The sequence below is a fragment of the Gracilinanus agilis genome, chromosome 1 (assembly GCF_016433145.1).
Source record: "Gracilinanus agilis isolate LMUSP501 chromosome 1, AgileGrace, whole genome shotgun sequence".
Classification (NCBI taxonomy): Eukaryota; Metazoa; Chordata; class Mammalia; order Didelphimorphia; family Didelphidae; genus Gracilinanus; species Gracilinanus agilis.
This window is the reverse complement of record NC_058130.1, coordinates 294,391,958-294,412,047: the sequence shown is the minus strand read 5'-3', so window position 1 is coordinate 294,412,047 and position 20,090 is coordinate 294,391,958. Positions and strand designations below refer to the sequence as shown.

At 34.4% G+C, this 20,090-nt stretch overlaps 1 protein-coding gene and 1 pseudogene across 1 annotated transcript in view; one reads left to right on the top strand and one right to left on the bottom strand.

Annotated features, from left to right (window-relative positions):
* The window catches only part of FER (FER tyrosine kinase), a 273,706-nt gene that overhangs the window by 133,458 nt on the left and 120,158 nt on the right, over positions 1-20,090 (top strand). Inside the window, exons 14-15 of the mRNA XM_044680270.1 lie at positions 12,838-12,894; positions 17,371-17,486. Of these exons, the coding sequence (XP_044536205.1) occupies positions 12,838-12,894; positions 17,371-17,486 (173 nt within the window). The remainder of the gene's footprint in view (positions 1-12,837; positions 12,895-17,370; positions 17,487-20,090) is intronic.
* Positions 2,798-3,634, bottom strand: LOC123236215 (annotated as a pseudogene).

Genomic DNA, 20,090 nt, shown 5'->3' with positions numbered 1-20,090 from the left:
ATCCTCGTGAATTCTATTGAGAAAAACGCAGAACATAAATCTACCACGGTGAAATATCTAGCCTGACTTGGAATGGAAGAAATTATAGCAGCTGGACTTGGAACAACTGGATGTGTTTTGATGACATAATCATTTACCACTCTTAGATCTTGAATAAATTGGTAAACAAGTTGGTCATTTTCATCCGGGGTTGGCTTGTTTATAGGCAAAATTGGTGTATTGTACTCAGAAAAGCATGGTATTATTATCCCTTGTTGGATTAGGGACTCCATAATTGGGCGTATACCATCTATTGCCTCCTTAGTCAAGGGATATTGAGGCAAACAAGGAACTGATCCTTCCTTTATCCTCACCCTGACTGGAATAGCAGATTTTAGCAACCCAACATCTGTGGATGATCTTGACCACAAGTCCTTAGATATATCCTCAGGTATTGGATAGATAGTACCTAAGTCATCCTCTGTACTGCTAGAATCTAAGAGAAGCAATGGAAAGGCCTTCAAAGATTCCTCTGGGAGATGCAAAGAAATATCACCAGATTTAGTACATTGGATAGTAGCCCATAATTTACACAACAAATCCCTTCCCAAAAGATACATTGGACATTCTGGAACACACAAAAATGCATATTCTACCGAAAGGGGTCCTAGGGTTACCATTTTTGGTTGCAATTTAGCTACTTTCTGAGTTACACCTGTAGCACCAACAACATCCATTGTACCAACAGCTCTACAACCCTCAGGAAAGCTTTGCAAAACTGATTTACTGGCTCCGGTATCTACAAGAAGATCGTAAATCTGATCTCCAATAGTTACAGACATGTATGGTTCAGTACTATTGGGAGGTTGGAAAGTTTCCATCACAGGAGCTAAAACAGTAACATCAGAACAAAGCTCAGCTATTTCCTGTCTATCCAAGTTAACGTCGTCTTGAATTACAGAATTTTCCCAGGATTTTATACCTTTGGTCCTTTTCACCTCTATTCTGGTATCATTGTTCTTATTTACAATCAAATTATCCGTAATCAAAAAACAATTTCTATTATTCTTCTTAATTCCACACTTTCTAGATCTTCTAACACCATTTACAACACGATTTCTCTTTTTCTCACCATTATTTACAACACTAATCAAATTATTATCAATACCACATAAACCATCATCAATTTTAATCAAATTATTACCAACTCTATTTAAATTAGTACTACCAGTAGGTAAATTACCATTAACATTGGTTAAAGTACTATTTACACCATTACCGGTAGTTAATTCAGATAATTTAACATTTACACCCTTCAAATTATCATTATTTCTCATCAAATTATCATTCACATTGATTAAACTATCATTGATTCCATTTAAATTAACATTGATCAACTCATCACCATTATTAATTAAATTCTTATTTTTTTTTTTATCCTGGGACTCCATTCTAGGAGCATAGGGCCACAACCAGTAGGCAATGGGTCACACAGTCGCTCAGGGTCACCCAGCTGGGAAGTGTCTGAGCCCGGATTTGAATCTAGGACCTTTCGTCTCTAGGCCTGGCTCTGAATCCACTGAGCTAGCCCAGCTGCCCCTACTTTAGGTTGCAGTTTCTTTAGCACATGTAGTTTTTACAGGGTGGGGTTGCTAGCCCCACGCCCAACCCTCCTCCTTTTTCATCCGGGCTAGGGACCGTCCTTGGCCCAGGAGTGGTAAGGGTGGGCAATAGGGGTCAAGTGACTTGCCCAAGGTCACACAGCTGGAAGTGTCCGAGGCCGGACTTGAACCTAGGACCTCCAGTCTCTAGGCCTGGCTCTCAATCCACTGAGCCACCCAGCTCAGATATAAGAATAATAAATTCTTATTATCACCAATTAAATCAATATTAACATCAAGTGCACCATTTCCATTATTCACAATTACATCATCATCATCTTTAATACATACAATTTCATCAACATTTACTTTAGTCCCATTACCTTGATCAATTACTTCTGAATTTCGGGCACACCTTCATAATGAAGCTGTCCCTCCATTCATGTTACCATTACTAACATTTCCCTGGACAATGTGACTGTATTTCGAGCACTTACTGGCCTGTATGTAATCCTGCATCATTGCCAAATTAGGAGCTTGAGCACCTTAGCAGCATGCATTCTGGCATTGGAACACATTTTGCTGTCCATTTCCATAATTAAAGCCATTATTTCAGTTATTTCCCCTATATCCCTAAATATTGTTAAACCGATTAAATCCATTATTATTGTTGTTGTATCTCTTCCCATATGATCTTCTTCTAAACCTACATTCTCTGGCAAAATGTCTAATTCGGCCACAAACATAACATGATTACTGTCTTTGATATCTTGTGTTTGCATTGCCATTAGGTTAATTATTGGAACTATTTTTCTTTTCTGCTGCCCTTAACGCTGCCACTGCTTTAATTTCACTGATCTCTTTTTCATTTGCTCTAGTATTTGCCTCCATAAGCTCTTTTCTGAGGCTCTCAATTAACATATCTTTCTCATCATTCTCTTGCGCAAACACATATGTGGCCTTCTGCTTTAGTTCGTCCAGGCTCAGAAGTTCCCAATCCAGGTAGTTATCAGTAAAAAACTTCTTAACCCGGGGAACAGCATTCCTAACAAATATATATTTTTTTTACTTGATGAGCCATTTATTTGGACAAGACAAAAAACCCTGCATATTTTTTTCATTTATATAACAAGTGGAACATTTCAAATATATTAGTTTTTCTTTTTTCAATAGAATTCATTTCAGTCCAGGCCCAGGAATTGCTTCTGCTTCTTGTTTTAGGATTCACGTTTCAGAATCACATATGCACCATTACAGCCAAAAGAGCATACTTGAATTTCAGATTCATGATTATGGTAACCATTCCAATGTATGGCAAAAACCCTTTTGGTCTTCCTACAACATCCTTCTTTTCTAGCCAGTTTTGACCTTCTTTGTACAAACCTATCATCAATTTCATTATTATCTCCTTTAGTTAGAAATTTGACATTTCCATTGTCTTTTTTGTGAACTTTGATGACTCTGGACTATAAGAATATCTCTTCCTTAAACTTTAAAAACAACTATTTCTCCAGCTCTAATGAGATCTTTCCAGAAATGTGTTAAAAACAGGAGGTCTCCTCTATGAAAAGCTGGCTTCATACTGCCACATGTGATCAAGCAGTTGTGTTCCTTCTGTGTTTCTACTCCCATAGTTCTTTCTCTGGACGTGGATAGCATTCTTTCTCATAAATTCTTCTAGATTGCCCTGGATCACTGCATTGCTGCTAGTAGAAAAGTCTGCTACATTTGATTGTGTCACGGTGTCTCAGTCTCTGTGTATAATGTTCCCCTGGTTCTGCTCCTTTCACTTCTGCATCAATTCCTCAGCACCACCACAATAGGGCTTTCACTTCCAATGGCAACTATCAAGCCTTTCCATATCATAAGAGCAGAAGATACAATCACGGCAAAGTTTAAAATCTGGTAATATAGCCTTCTCTGTGCCCTTGATCTTCCTCTCCAGGGTCCTTTAGGGCTATGCCTCTTTGGCACTCATTTTCTAATGTCTCCCTATTCCCAGGCTACTGGACCTGGTGCTTGTTCATCCTCATTATGTCCCCGAAGATGCCCATGGTGGTTGGCTTCCCGAAGTTGGTCCCCTGGGACACCGTGCAGCATAGGGAGGAAGAAGGGAGCCGAGAAGGCCAGTGGGCTCAGGGTAAGGGGCTGTTATCCAAGCAACATTGATATACCTGCCTGGTGCCCCCTTCTCCCTCCTTTCCTGCTTCCTCGCCACCTTGTCTGGACCGCGCTACCCAAATATTCTTTTATGTGTTCCACGGTGGTATTCTCTAGTACATTCATGCCTAGGTACATCTCAACTGCTTCTATGATACAGTCTAAAAATGTTGCTGGGGCCTCCTGTGCAGTCTGCCTAATTCTTTCAAATTTGGACCACGAGTTAGGGTGCCTTAAGTTCTTCTCCATAACTTTAATCAGTGACTTTCTCGTCTGTTTCAACATCCTGTAAATAGGAACTGAATTGAGGTCCAATTCCTCCCAGTCTACTGGCCATGGCGTCATCCCCTCAGTATTCCTGGACTCCTCTATGAACTTATTCCTATCGTGGTTGGACAAGATCTCTCCCAACACATACCAACAGTCCTCAAAGTCCAGGTCATTGCCTTAATAAATGCCCTAAATATTTTTACAAACTTGCCAGCATCATCGTGGAAATTGGGGATTTTTCTCTTCAAATTCTCCACATCCTCTGTTCTAAACCTAGTATGTTGTCTTACATGGAAAATCCCATCATCCCTCATAGTTGAAAGGTCACAAAGGGGAAAAAGATTAACGGCTTTGCCACCCTTATTCAGTGCCTGTTGTTCTAGCTCAGCCTTAGATATCTTGGATTTAAAAGTTTGCCAGTATTTCCATCTTGAGAAAGTATAGTCACATTGCCCTTATTATTATCAGGACCAGAAGGTCGACCATAAGTACCACCATTTTGAATGTAAAGCTCCAAATTATCCATTTTAACCTGCATCATTCTCAATATCTGCTTTGTCTCCAAATCCCTAAAACACCAGGTCACCACAATCTTACAACAATAATTAACACGCAAAAATATCCACCTTAATTTATACATGATATATCCAGTTAGAACAATAATGGGGGTGTGTGATATCACATCCAGAACAGTAATGTGAAGAACAGGTTGGGCAAATCCAAAATCTAATATACCCCTACAATACCTGGGTATGATTTTAAACCACAGGTAGGGAATGGATAATATCCCTTGCCACAACCCCAAGATCAAATAGTCTATACAATCTTCTAATAACATTGTCCCAAACATTGATAAAACCGACCAGTTATGCAAAATTACAGTGGTATTATTAGCCACAATGGCTACTAAGACAAATATAACAATACTAATTTACAATTAAACAGAACAACACAAATAACAAGAGGCAAAAAAAAAAATGGGGGAAAAACCCTTTCTCTGGGACTATTCTAGCCTCAGTAGTATAATGGTTTCCCACAGAGATTTTATCAATGACCTGGGGTAGGGGGTAAGCAGTTCTGAGTACCTCACCACTGGCTGAGAACTTTCAGCTCACAGCCAAGGGCTATACCCCTCCACGGAATGTTCAGAATCCCCTGATTTCCAGTCTAGCTCTGTCTGCCCAAGAGAGAACTTCTTGCCTGTCTCCCTGTTACAGAGCCATCTGGGGTGTCAAACTCTAATGGGGAAAACCAGGGAAGGTGCCTTAAATATTAAATATGGGCTCTGTGGGTGGATAGGAGACAGGAAGGGACAGTGGGAAAGACTTTACAAGCCAGGGAACCAGGTTGAAATACAAGGGAAAGACCACTGACTGAAATGACAGTTAAACCTGATCAACTGTCACTCAGCACCCCCACCCCCCACCTATCCTGGAATAAATACAGATTAATACATACACACAATGAGGACCTTAAATTACTAAAAACACACTGGGAATCAGTTTAATAATATGAGGGGATTGGAAAGGGGGTTAGGTAAACTATGGCTAACAATCCAGGACTGGAGTCAAAAAGGGTAAGATCCCTAGCCAGCCTGACTTCTGCCAGGCTTTGACAGTTTGGCTAAGGACCTGGGGAAGAGGGCTAGAACTTGGATCTCACAACTCTTCCAGGGATGTTACAGGATGCCAGGAACTACCTCCTCCAGAACTGATGTAGCCAGGTAGGGATTGAAGTCTGCAAGCTGTCCACCAGTTCACAGGCCACTTCCCATTCAGTGTTACCTTGCAGGGTTGTTGTCTTCTGCTGCCAACCTTCACCACTGTCCAGGATCCCAGGTAATCAGGGTACAGCTCCATTAGCTCTGAGGTCTCCCAGGGTCAGTTGCAACTTGTCCCAACCACCATTGAGTCCTTCTCAGAGAGAGAGCAAGCCACTTCCTACTTCCCCATTCCATGTGGAATTCTCCAGCCCTTCCTGCTAAGTCTCCTACATAACAACTAAATAATCTTCCTCACAACACTTTGCACAGAGAGATGTGGACTTCCAAGACCAAAAACAGCTTAGTGATACAATGAATAGAACACTGGACCTGCAGTCAGGATAGACCACCTGGGCTCAGATAAATTACTAGTTATGAATTTAATCTAGTACTGCCTTCTTGATCTTAAGTTCAGGTTGTTGATGAACTCTTGCTATGATCATCAGCTGTCCCAAGGGACCAGCCCTGGGATAGAAATAAATGATCACTTGATGGTAATATAGAGCAACCTCTTGATAGGGTATAACTAATTGATGTTCCTACTGGGTCCACAAAGTTCTCCTAAACTAGGAAACTAAGATCCCACGTTTCTCCTCCTGGCTACCCTGGATCCCCAAGGGGTAGAAGTGAAGGTGAGAAGAGAAGTAGGGAAAGAACAGAACAGAACCCCAGCCTTGGGTCTCCAGGGCTTTATATACTCTGCGTCCAACTGGCAGTTAGTACTTGCCTGTGGCTCATGCCACAGTCAACGTTCCAACCAGGGCAACTGATAGGTTGCCTCAAGCAAACATGGCAATATTAATCCTATATTACAAGTCACCTCTTATTGCCTCATTCATCTGGTCAGTTATTACTTATTAAATACCAGTTACTGTGTGCCAGGATCAAATGCAAACTCCTCTGTTTGGGATTTAAAGAATTTTATCAGAAAGACCTCCCAGGAATTGATGCAGAGCGAAAGGAGCAGAACCAGGAGAACATTATACATGGATACACTGTAGAATAATCGAATGTAATGGACTTCTCTACTAGCAGCAATGCAATGACCCAGGAGAATCCAGAGGGACTTATGAGAAAGAATGCTATCCACATCCAGAGAAAGAACTGTGGGAGCAGAAATGCAGAAGAAAAACATATGATTGATCGCGTGGTTTTGATGTTAAAAGATTGCTCTATTGCAAATATGAATAACATGGAAATATGTTTTAGACAATGATACATGTATAACCCAACACAAATGCTTCTCAGCTCGGGGGGGGGGCAGGAAGAGGGGGAGAAGATCATGTAACTGTCTAAAAATATTCTAAGTAAAAAAAAAAGAATTTTATAATCTAGCTCTCTTGAATTTCTAGATTGATTTCACATTGTTCTCCCTCACACACTCCACATTCTGATCTCTAGTATTGCTCATTCATGATGTTCCCTTTCCTGAATCAGTGGGTAACTCTTTGGGCCTTGAATCAGAAAGACTTGAATCAAATCTGGTCTTAGACAATTATTGGCTATGTGATCCTGAGCAAATCACTTAATTTCTATTTGCCTTAATCCACCAGGGAAGGATATGGCGAATCATTCCAGTATCTTTGCCACAAAACCAAAACAAACAAACAAAAAACTGTAGGAACAGTATTTGTATACTGTGGTCCTTGAGGTCATGAAGAGTCATAAACAACTAAATGACAAAATACCATCCATAAAATAGGTATACGTAAAGTGTTTTATGAACACTTTTATTTATTCTCACAAGAACCCTGTGAAGTGAGTGCTGTTATTAACTCTATCTTAGAGATAAGAAAGCTAAGGCATTCAGGAATTAAGTGATTTGCCAGGAATTATACAGCTAGTAAGTATCCAAAGCTGGATTTGAATTCAAGTCTTCTTGACACCAAATCTAGCATGCTAAGCAAAGGATAAAGTATGAATAGCGTTTTTAACCTTGAATTTTTTGGCCTTGTCTTAGATCTTTGCATTGTTGATATTAGCCTAGTCATTCATAGTTGATCATCCTATATTGATGTTACTATGTACAGTGTTCTGGTTCTGCTCACTTTGTTTTGTGTCACTTTATATATCTTTCCAGGTTTTTTTTTTTTCTGAAATCGTTCTTTTGTGCCATTTCTTTTGGCACAATAGTATTTCATTACAATCCTATACCACAACTTGTTCAGTTAAATCATGTATTCATTTTAATTTTATCTTGGAATGTGTGTGAGATGTTGGTCTATACCTAGTATCTGCCATACTGCTTTTCAGTTTTTCCAGCAGCTTTTGTCAGATAGTGAGTTTTTCTCCCAAAAACTTAGATCTTTTGAATTATCAAACACTAAATTACTATGGTCATTTATTATTAGGTATTATGTACCTCATCTATTCCATTGATCTACCACTCTTCTTTCTTTGCCTATTAATTGTTTTGAGGATTACTGCTTTGTAAGATGGTTAGAGATCTGGTACTGCTAGGCCACCTTCATTCATATTTTTTAAATCTATCCCCTTGATATTTTTGACTTTTTGTTCTTCCAGATGAATTTTGTTAAAATTTTTTCTATCTCTGTGAAATAATTTTTGGACAGTGTGATTGTGTGAATAAGCAAATTAATTTAGGTTGAATTGTCACTTGTTTTTGTTGTTTTGTTGGCCTATAACATGAGCAATTAATGTTTTCTCAATTGTTTAGGTCTCAATTTGTGTGAAAAGTGTCTATAATTGTGTTCATGTAATTCTTGGGTTTCTCTTAGTAGGTAGGCACACAGGTATTTTGTATTGTCTGCAATTATTTTAAGTGTGATTTCTCTTTCTTTCTCTTGCTGTTGGACTTTGTTGATAATATGTAGAAATGCTAATGATTTATATGATTTATTTTATTTTCTGAGACTTTGCAAAACTTATTGAATGTTCAATTGGTTTTTTGGTTGATTCTCTTAGGATTCTCTAAGCATATGATCATTTCATCTGCAGAGTGTTAACTTTCTTTCCTCCTTACCTATTCTAATTCCTTCAATTTCTTTTTCTTCCATTTTAGTAATGGTAATAATGGAAATTCTTGCTTCAGCCCTGATTTTGTCAGGAAGGCTTTTAGCTTATTCTCATTATAGCTAATGCTTGCTGAAATTTTTTAAAACATGCTATTTAACATTTTAAGTAAAGCTCCTTTTGTTCTAGTGCTCTCTAATGTTTTTAATGGGAATGAGTGTCGTATTTAGTTAAAAGCTTTTTCTGCATCTATGGAGGTGATCATATGGTTTCTGTTTATATTGTTATTGATATGGTCAATTAAGCTAGGAGTTTTCCTAATATTGAACCATCCCTGCAATATCTGCTATATAACCGTATAATACCCAACCTGTCATAGAGTGTGATCCTTATGATATATTGCTATAATCTCCTTGCTAGTATTTTATTTAAATTATTTTACTCTAATATTCATTAAGGAAATTGATCTGTGGTTTTCTTTCTGTTTTTGTTTTTCCCAGTTTAGTTATCAGTGTCCTGTTAATGTCAGAAAAGGAATTTGGTAGAATTTCTTCACCAATTTTTTCCACATTGTTTATATGCTATTGAAATTAATCATTCTTTAAATTTTTGGTAAAATTAATTTGTGAATCCATCTGGCCCTGGAGGATTTTTCTTAGGGAATTAATTGATGGCTTGTTCAATTTCTTTTTCTGAGGTGGAGTTAAGTATTGTATTACCTCTTCTATTAATCAGGGCAGTTATTTTTTTTAGATATTCATCTATTTCACTTAAATTGTCAGATTTCTTGGCCTATAACTTGGCAAAAAAAGCCTCCTAATTATTACTTTAATTTTCTTTTCATTAGGGGACAGCTGGGTGGCTCAATGGATTGAGAGCCAGGCCCCAAGACAGGAGGTCCTAGGTTCTAGATACTTCCTAGCTGTGTCACCCTGGGCAAGTCACTTAGTCCCCATTGCCTAGCCCCTAGCCCTTATCACAATTCTACGTTGGAACCAATAAATAATATTGATTCTAAGATAGAAGGTAAGGGTTTAAAAAACATTTTTTTTATTGTTTTTCATTGGTTGTGAATTCACCCTTTTTATTTTTAACCCTTACCTTCTGTCTCAAATCACTACTAAATATTGGTTCCAAGGTAAAAGAATGATAAAGATAAATTGGGGTTATGTGACTTGCCCAGAGTCAAATGACTAGGAAATGATTGAAGCCATATTTGATTCCAGGATTTCTTGACTGTAGACCTAACTATCTATTGTATCACCTAGCTGACCCATACCTTTTTCACATTTTATACTAGTAATTTGGCTTTCTTCTACTTTTAAAAAAATCAAATTAACCAATGATTTATCTCTCTTCTTGTTTTTTTCCTCCTTAACTCCCCCTCCTTGTCTTATTTACTAGTTCAAAGGTTTTCTTATTTTTCAGTTTGATCAAATCTCTCCTTTGATTTTCAAGATTTCCAGTTCGGTATTTAGTTGGAGATTTTAAATTGGTTCTTTTTCTAGTATTTTAGTTGTTTGCCCAATTCATTGATCTGATCTTTCTCTGTTTTATTGATGTACACATTTAGATTACCTCTACATAATGCTTTGGCTACTTCCAATAAATCTGGTATATTTGTCTACTCATCATCATTCCCTTTAATGAAATTATTGATTGTTACTATATTTTGTTCTTTGACAATCCATTCTTTAGGATAAGATTATTTAGTTTCCAATTTTCATTCTTTCTTTCTTCAACCCTTTGTTGAATGTAAAATTCATTTAATTATATTCTACAAAGGATGCATTTTATGCTTCTGCTTTTCTGCATTTGACTGTGAGGCTTTTAATGTCCTTTTACTTGGTCTGTTTTGGGGCAGGTACCTTGTTCTATTTAGAAAAAGTTATATTCTTTTGTACTCTTATTCAGTTTTCTCCAGAGGTCTATCATATCTAAATGTTCTATAATTCTATTCACTTTCTTTGTGCCTTGATTTTTTTTTTGTTTGATTTATTCAGTTCTGAGAGAAGGTTGAAGTCCCCCACTAATGTAGTTTTACTATATTTCCTTCTTTAACTCATGTAATTTCTCTTTTGGGAATTTGGATGCTATGCCATTTGGTGTGTATTACACTAAATGGTATCTTTTTTATCAAGATGCAATTTCCTACCTTTTGTCTTTTAATTACTTTATTGGAGATCATGATTGTTGTTCCCTGCTTTTTACTTCAGCTGAAACATTCTTCTCCAGCCACTTATATTTACCCTGTGTGTCTGCTTTCTTTAAATATGTTTCTTGTAGAAACATATTTATGGAGTTCTGGTTCTTAATCCAGTGCTCTCTTTTTCCATTTTATTGGTGAGTTAATCCCATTCACATTCATAGTTATGATTACTGTGTTTCTCTCCATCCTATTTTCCCCATGTTTAACCTTCTTTCTCTCTCCTTTTGGCCTTTCTCTGTTCACAAATATTTTACTTATGAACACTGTTTCTTCCAATTCACCCTCCTATTTGTCCATCCTCAAATTCTTTTATTTCCCCTCCCTCCTATTTTCTTATAGAGTAAGATAGATTTCTATAGCCACATGAATGTGGATGTTATACCTATTTTGAGCTAATTCTTATGAGAGTCAAGTTCAAGCATTGCCCTGCCCCTATCTTCCTTTCACTGTATCGACTCCTCTGTACCTCTTCTACTTGCCCAATTGTAATTTTTAGGGAATTATTCTTTTCATAGAGCATTTTTATTTCCTTTTCCATTTGGCCAATTTTTGTTATGGAGGATTTGCTTTCTTCATTGAATTTCTTTATATATTTTACCAAGCTATTGACTCTTTCCTTCATTTCTTTTCCCAATTTCTCATCTACCTTTTTTATTTGATTCTTTTTTTTTAACACTCTTCAATGAGTTGTTTTTGAGCCTGACCACCTTTTACACTTTCCTTTGAGGCTTTATAGATTTATATTTTGGCATTGTTGCTTTTTCTGAGATTATATTTTGATCTTCTCTGGCACTAAAATAACTTTCTACAGTTAGGCCGTTTTCTTTGTCTTTTGCTCATTTTTCCAGCCTTTTTTTTCTTTGACCTTCTGTTTCATAGGTCAGCTCTGTTCCTAGAGTGGAGCAAATACTGTCCCCAGCTTCTCCTAGGTGCTACGTTGGATTGAACTGGATTCTGTTCCTTAGCCTCCAGTTACTTTGGATATGCTTGCACTAGGCCACTTCCACTGGAACACTTGTTCCATTGAGGGTGCCCTCAATTATATTTGCACTGAATCATTTCATCAACTGAAGGTTCCTGTTTTCACCTCTTACCTCAGTTAGATAGATATTTTCTTCTTTCCTTTCATAGAACACTTTCACTCTTGCTTGTTGTTGGTTCTGCTATTCCAGGATGCATTTTGAGGTGTTTTTTCTTTTCTTTTTTTCTTTTTTTGTAGTTGTTTAGATATAGATTTGGAAGAGTTTGAGAAATTCCCTTTTCTACCCATCTCAGCTCCCAGAAGCAAAAATCCTAATTATTTCTTTTGAAATAATTTATTGGGAATTCTAATTTACAGTGACTTATTTGCATCACTAGTTTTTAATACTTTATTAACACTATAATTGATAGAAGTTGTTTTATCATACTCCAGCATATTAAGACATGAAACTTAACAATACTTGTCTACTACATCTGTAACAAAACTGGCTTTTAGTTCAGTAGTTTTAATAGAAGAATAAATATAAGACATCAAATAAGAATTGGAATTTTTTTGTATTCTTTTATCTGCTTTTACAAAAAATTGTTTTTTTGTTTTTTAAATTGCAAACAGTATTTATCATAGCCAGTGCTAGGTTGGAGAAAACATGCATTCTTGATTCTATTCATTAGTGTACATCATCCATCATACTGAAGCAATTTGGCATGTCCTTTAACCAACTGATCAAAATTTGAAATAATATAGATTTTAATATCCTGTTGTGCAACAATATTTCTTAAATCTAATTTATACCCTCATGAGGTTATACCTTATTAGGGCTATTTTTCTCTGGTTCAGATACATCTAATATTCTAGGAAATATATTCTAAAATCAGTGAAACAACTTTTGTTTTTGATATAGGATAAGAAATGGATTCTCAGTCATGAAGATGTCACATTGGGAGAATTAATAGGCAAGGTAAGTAATTCAGTTCACTTTTAAAAATCCAGTTCAAGTTTGGGTTTTATATTGATTTTTAAGTCTTAAGATTTTCCTATTTCCTTCAAAACTTTTTTTTTTAATATCCTAATATGTAGTATGGTCTATTTTAAACTGATCTATAAAAGCACAGTGCCACACATAGTGATATATGTGTGTGTGTGTGTGTGTGTGTGTGTGTGTGTGTGTGTGTGTACACTTTTGCTATTTGCCTATTGAACCAACTATTGAGTCTGAGGAAGAATTTTAAGTTTCTCAATTGCTTAAAAAATACCCTACATAATTTATTTTGAAGAAATGTAAGTACTAAAACATCTTATTACAAAATAAGTAATATATATATATATATATATATATATATATATAATCTTCAAATTATTTGACTTATAAAAGCAATGAAATAATGAAAGTATGATATCTTTAAACAAATGGTAGTTTTATGCTCTCTTTCTAATTTATATGCCAGAAATAGAAAAAATGCAATATTCATACTTTTATTTTAAAAAATTCTATATTGGATCATTATGTCACCAAATTGGATAAAGGTAAATCATCTCAAGATAAGAGGCAGTTTTTTCATGCAATGTACATGTCTACTATATGAATGAGAGGTGACATAGTGTAATGAGTATCTAAAGGGTCAGTCTCAAAGTCACATAGTTTTAAACTTTATATCTGATACATATTGCCTTTGTGGCCCTACTGAAATTTTTTTGGTGTTCCTGGTAATGCTAAGACTCTAAGTTCCAGAATAGTGGTAAATAGAGGGTATTTTCTTAGTGGAATTTTCCACTAATTAGTTCACAATCTGAACACTTTAACAAAAAGTGTATGAATGTGTAAGTATATGCATCACTACATTGTTTTATGGATAATTTTGAATATATTAAATTGAAAAGATTTTGCCAAGCATAGAAGGAAAGCTCAAAATTGGGGAAAGTTTTTGGATGAAGAAATTAAAGCCATATATAGGAATATGAAAAAATGCTATAATTCACTACTAATTAGAAAAACACAAAACAAAACAGTTCTTAGGTGTCATCTCATACCCATTAGATTGGCTAAAATGACAAGTGTTGGAGGGGATGTGGAAAAGTAGGGACATTAACTCACTGTTGGTGGACCTGTGAAATGATCCAACCATTTTCGAGAGCAATTTGGAATTTTACTCTACAAGCTATAAAACTGTATATCCTTAGACTTAACAATATCATTGCTGAATCTATTTCCCTAGATGATCAGGGAAAAAGGAAAATATGTTCCAAAATATTTATAGCAGGTATCTGCGTGGTAGCAAAGAATTTGAAACTGAGAAGATATCCGTTAATTGGGGAATGGCTAAACAACTTGTTATGTATGATCCTTATGGAATACTAACTGAGCCATAAGAAATGATGAATAGATTAATTTTTTTTAAACTTGGAAAGAATTACATGAGATAATGAAGAGTGAAATAAATAGAACCAAGGGCACATTATATACAGCTACAGATTTAATATTTGAAGAATAATTTGTGAATGTTCACCTCCAGAAATTGACCTGAGAAATGGAAACAAAAGACAATCTATTTATACATATTTGTTTCCCTGATGATGTCTTCTCTGGTATGGGGAGAGGAGGGAGATGCTAAAATACTGGGAGAAAGATTCTATTACTTAAAAAAAAAACTTTACATTCTTAAAAAAATAACCTCTCAAACTAAAAAAAAACAAAAAACTGAATACATTGTTTTACTGTATCGTTATTAAAACAATTTAGATAATCTCATAGACAGAGCATAGAAACTGTATAAAATAAAAGACAGCCTATTTATGTTCCCCAGCACCTTTATTAGGGACTTTATAAGGGACTTCTAATGCATATTTATGACTTGGTAAGGTGTGTAAGAAAAAGTAATGGAAGATAAACCAGTGAAAATGGAAGAAAAAATGCAAATTAAATATTCTTTTGTTTTTACTTTTATTACAATGTTTAAATATTAGTTCAAAATATTGATTTATATCTATATTATGTTTCCTAACAAATGATTTGATTAATATTGGTTCCATGATGTGAAATTTAGGACAGTTTAAATTCTGAATATTATGAAAAGCAAAAAAATGTCCTCAATAAATGATTAATTTCTTGTATATAGGGTACAATATGTAAGGTAAAGAGATGAATACCATGTAGCAAATTAGCTAATTTTTCATGTATAAATTTTATGAAGTTACAAATCATGCCTGGCTTAAAGTGGGTGCTAATTAAATGCTTGTCAAATTTTACTGATAAAATTATAATCAATATTTTCATAAGCTATAAGCTATTTAAAAAGTTTGTAAAATTAAAACATGAAATTTCTACTGTACCTGCAAATAACCTCATCTGTTCTTGTTGTCATACTATTAATTTAATCTTTTAAGTATGGAAAAAATCTGAAGAAGAGCCCCAACCTAAAGAATAGTAGTAATAATGTTTGCTTTTTCTGTCTTAATCATTCTGCTTAAAAGTAAACATTCATTATCTTCAAAATGGAAAAAAGTATATTTTGTCACTAAATCAAAAGATATCAAGTTATAAAGTAATAAAGGAAATAAGAATTTAAAAAAATAATTAACAATGTAAGTTTTTTAAACTAGAATATATTCAGTAGTTAGTGAAGTTTTTCTGTTCAATTAAAGAAAAATTTTGTATTCTTATATTTACTCATTTTATAGCTTTTAAATGCTATTTTTGAGGTAAAAATAGAAATTAACTTGGAGATAACTAAGATAAAGAAGGTATAAGAATAAGAGGGTTTTGGAAGGGCTTCTTATAGAAGATGGGATTTTATCTAAGACTAGAATCAAACCAGTAAGGGCAAAAAGCCAAAGATAAGTAGAGAGAGATTTCCAGGCATGACAGAAAATCAATGAAAATGCCCAGAGTGTAGAGATATAATATCTTCTGTGAGAAATAGGAAATATTCCAGTGTTACAGCATCAAAACATATGGAGAGCAGGAAATATGTAAGGGGATGACTTGAAAGATAGGAAGAGATTAGGTTATGAAGGAATTTAAAAGTCAAAGAAAAGATTTTATATTTATCATGGAGGTAAGAGGAAGCCATTAATAGTCTATTAAATAGTCTAATATGAGTGGTATAATGTGATTAGATCTTAACTTCAGGAAGATATGGAGGATGGACTGCCTTAGAAAGAGACTTTAGGTCCAAGTAGGCTATTGCAACAGTCCTGACATGTGATGAGGGCCTGCATCCAAATGGTGGCAACAAGATGAACTATTAGGAAGGTAGAATTGACACTTCTTGGCAACAGATTGGATGTGAGAGATAGGAAAGTAGGAAGTTGAGGATGACGCCCAAGTGGTGAGCCTCCGTAACTAGGAGGATGGTAATAGTAATAGGAAAGTTTGGAAAAGGGGAAGCCTGGGCAAGAGATAAATTTTGGGGAGGTGTTTGAGTTGTAAAAGAATACAATATTGAAAAAGAGTCATGGTTTTTTAAAAATTGATGTCATAGCCCTTAGGTTAAGGAGAGAGAGAGAGAGAGAGAGAGAGAGAGAGAGAGAGAGAGAGAGAGAGAGAGAGAAGGAAAAGGACACCTCCACAAAATTTATGCCTGCATTCTTAAATTCTCTTCAGATTTTTTCTTTTCTTAATTGTATATGTGTTTATGTATACATATGTTACATATATACATGTATGTATACATATGAAATCTAGTGATAAAAATAGCAACTTCTAAGTGAGATTCTTTTTACACATTTCAGAACTCTTGATTTGGGTCTTTAATACATTTAATATATTTAATATTTATATTTATGATATTTCTCAATCTTTACATAATGATGTAGGATCATGATAAGTTTTGGGGAAGTTGTTAAAGTTCTGACATGGACAATAAGAATCTTATCTTAAATGTATACAATAACAAATGTTTATTAAATAGGTGCTATGGCCTTATTATACAAAGTTATAACCTTTCAAATAAATAGACCCTTAAGACAATTGTTAATATTGAAATAACTCATTGTTTTCATTATCAGTCTGCTACTTCATCACTTTGAAACCAGTAGAAAATTTAGGTGAAACTAATATGTAGTTCGTATTTAAAGAGTGCTTTTTTTTTTTCCCAAATAAGATCAGAGCTTGAAGTTTAAGAGGGAATGAAACTTTAGTCGTTTTTTTCAAGAATTACACTTCTTGAGAAAAGCCTTTTTATCTCTCCCTTTTCTGCTAGCTTATTTTACTTCTCCTAGCTAATACTTTTTGCTTCCAACTTGCAATAAATTAGTATAAGTAGATGGTTAAAGAATGAAAAAACTATTACAAGTTTTTTTTTCCACCTATATATCTGATTAAATCTAACTTTAAACCTTTTTTTCACAATAATAATGAACATTACATTATTTTCTTGTATTTTTCAAAGATATCACATTAGTTTACTCTTAATAGTAATAATATTTTCATTTTCAGGGTAATTTTGGTGAGGTATATAAGGGAACATTAAAGGATAAAACTGCGGTTGCTGTAAAAACTTGTAAAGAAGATCTTCCTCAGGAACTGAAAATTAAATTTTTACAAGAGGCCAAGTGAGTTCTCTAAAGTAAACCAAAATTTGTAATGATGGTATGTTGATTAATTCATTATGATGTAAAGCCTGACACCTTGAATTGTGATTTGCTAAAGTGCCAATGGTTTGTGAAATCTAGTAAGTTACAGTTTTAGAATCTGTTACTTCTTATACAAAAATGTTTGATGTAAACTATAGAACAATTAGACAATTATAGTCAAAAAAATCAACTATTATTATGTAGCATCCAATACGAACTTTCCAAGTTCATGTTAAGTGAATAAAAGTTACATTCTCATTTATATGTCACTATGTACAAGTATATATGTACACACATATCTACATCACTATGCTTATTGTGTTTATATATCTTCCTCATTAGAATTTGAGCACTTCTTTTTCCATATCTTTGTATCTCCGATTTCCAAGAAGCCATATTCCCTTTTTCTACCTCAAAGTTCTGCTTTTTTTTTAACATTTCAATTCCATCCTTCCCAGTTCCCCTTACTATTGATTTTCAGTTATTTCTATTCTTAAGTAAAATTGCATATCCTATTTTGTACTTCTTTAGCATGTAAAATGTTGAAGCAGTCCAGTTGATAGCACAGTCAACATTAAGTACAATTAAAAACCATTTAAGTCATAGTAACATATTTTCTCCCTCTCAAAAACATGACTACAGGACTTTATGATATTTGATTCTTTCTGTTACAGGGCAGCTAGGTGGCACAGTGGACCTGGAGTCAGGACAGACCTGAGTTCAAATTCTCCCTCAAACACTTACTTGTGACCCTGAGCAAGTCACTTAACCTGTGTACTTCAGTTTCCTCATCTGCAAAATGAGGCTAATATTAGCACCAACTCCCAGGATTATTGTGAGGATAAGATGAAATAATATTTATAACATGCTTTGCAAACCTTAAAGTGTTATATAAGTATTAGCTATTATTATTATCTATTCCACTTTAAATTAATTTTAATGATCCATATATAGTATCTCTTAGTTTAGATGTTAATCTGAGTTGCCTATCTTATTGCAAAACTTGGTATATTTATAATTACAGTGCTAGGTATATTAATTCCACTTATGTAAGCTATTCATTTACTGCAGAGTGGAAAATTTGAGATTTTTCTTTGGTCCCCTTAAAGGTTTCCTGAGAAGACTTTTTTTAAAAACTACCAAGGCTTAAGTTCCCCCAAATGGAATCTTTTGGAATATTATAAGTACCTGCAGAGAATTTTTCTAACAGTCCTGCCAGACTTTTAAAGATACTTTTTAAAGTATATACATGCTCAGACATTTCACAGTTTAAATGTGCATGCTTCCTAGGTGTCTATACATTTATGATTGCTATCATACCTAAATGTTAATACTTTACTTGGTTTTTAAAGGGTTTCATCACATGGCCCCTTCCTACTTTTCCAATCTTCTTACAATTTATTCCTCTCCATATTCTGTGATCCAGGTACATTGAGCTACCTTTTGTTCTTAAATATAACATTCCATTTTCTTCTTCCTTCCCTTACATTAACTGCCTACTTCTACATGCCTGAAATGATCTCCATTCTCATCTTCACATTTACTTTCCTTCATTTCTTTCTGGATTTGGCTCAAAAAAAATCACCTTATAGAGGAATCTTTTCTTGGTATCTACAGCTGAGAGTGCCTTCTCCTCTGAGATTATGTCCCCTTTCTTCTGTATTTTTCTTGTATGCATCTAGTTATTTTACATGTTTATTCTTTCATTAGGATATAGACTTCTACCAGAAACTTTTTTTTGCTTTTTTTTTTATCCCTAGTATAGCAGAACCTGAGGTATACTAAATGTTTAATAAATGCTTTTTTAATTAATTGATTGATATGTTACTTTAAATTCTCCTTGCATGTTTATATTTCCTTAAACATACTAATAGATGTGTTTTCATTTTGATAATTTGTTTCATTTCAATCCTTTGACCCATATTTAGCCAAGAACAACTTTTCACAATCCATTATCTAAAAATGAACTATAAAAATGTTAAAGGAGGAATATCTAGCAGTACAAGACTTCAAACTGTATTATAAAGCAGTAATTATTTAAATTTTCTGATACTGATTAAGAAATAGAAAAGTAGATCAGTAGAACAGAATGGATATGCAGGAAACAGTTGAAAAGATCATAATAACTTTGTATTTGACAAAAATAAAGACTCAAATTTTGGGAATAAAAATCCTCTATGTGGTAAAAATTATTGGGAAAAATGGAAAGCAGTATGGCTGAAACTAGATATAGGTGAATTTCTTACACCATTTTCCAAGATAAGTTCAGAACAGCAATGTGATGTTGGTATAAAGAGAGATATCAAAGCAAATTAGAAGACTAGGGAACATTAGTACTTACAATGGGAAAGAATTCATGAATAATCAAGAGACAGAAAGCAATGTGTGATATAAAATGGATAATTTTAAATATATTAAATAAAAAAGATTTTTATAAATAAAACTAATTTAGACAAGATTAGAAGGAAAACAATGTTAGGAGAAAAATTTATAGAAAGGATTTTGTCAAATTTATAAGAATATTAACCATTCCCCAACTGATAAATGGTCAAAAGATATACACACACACACACATATATATAT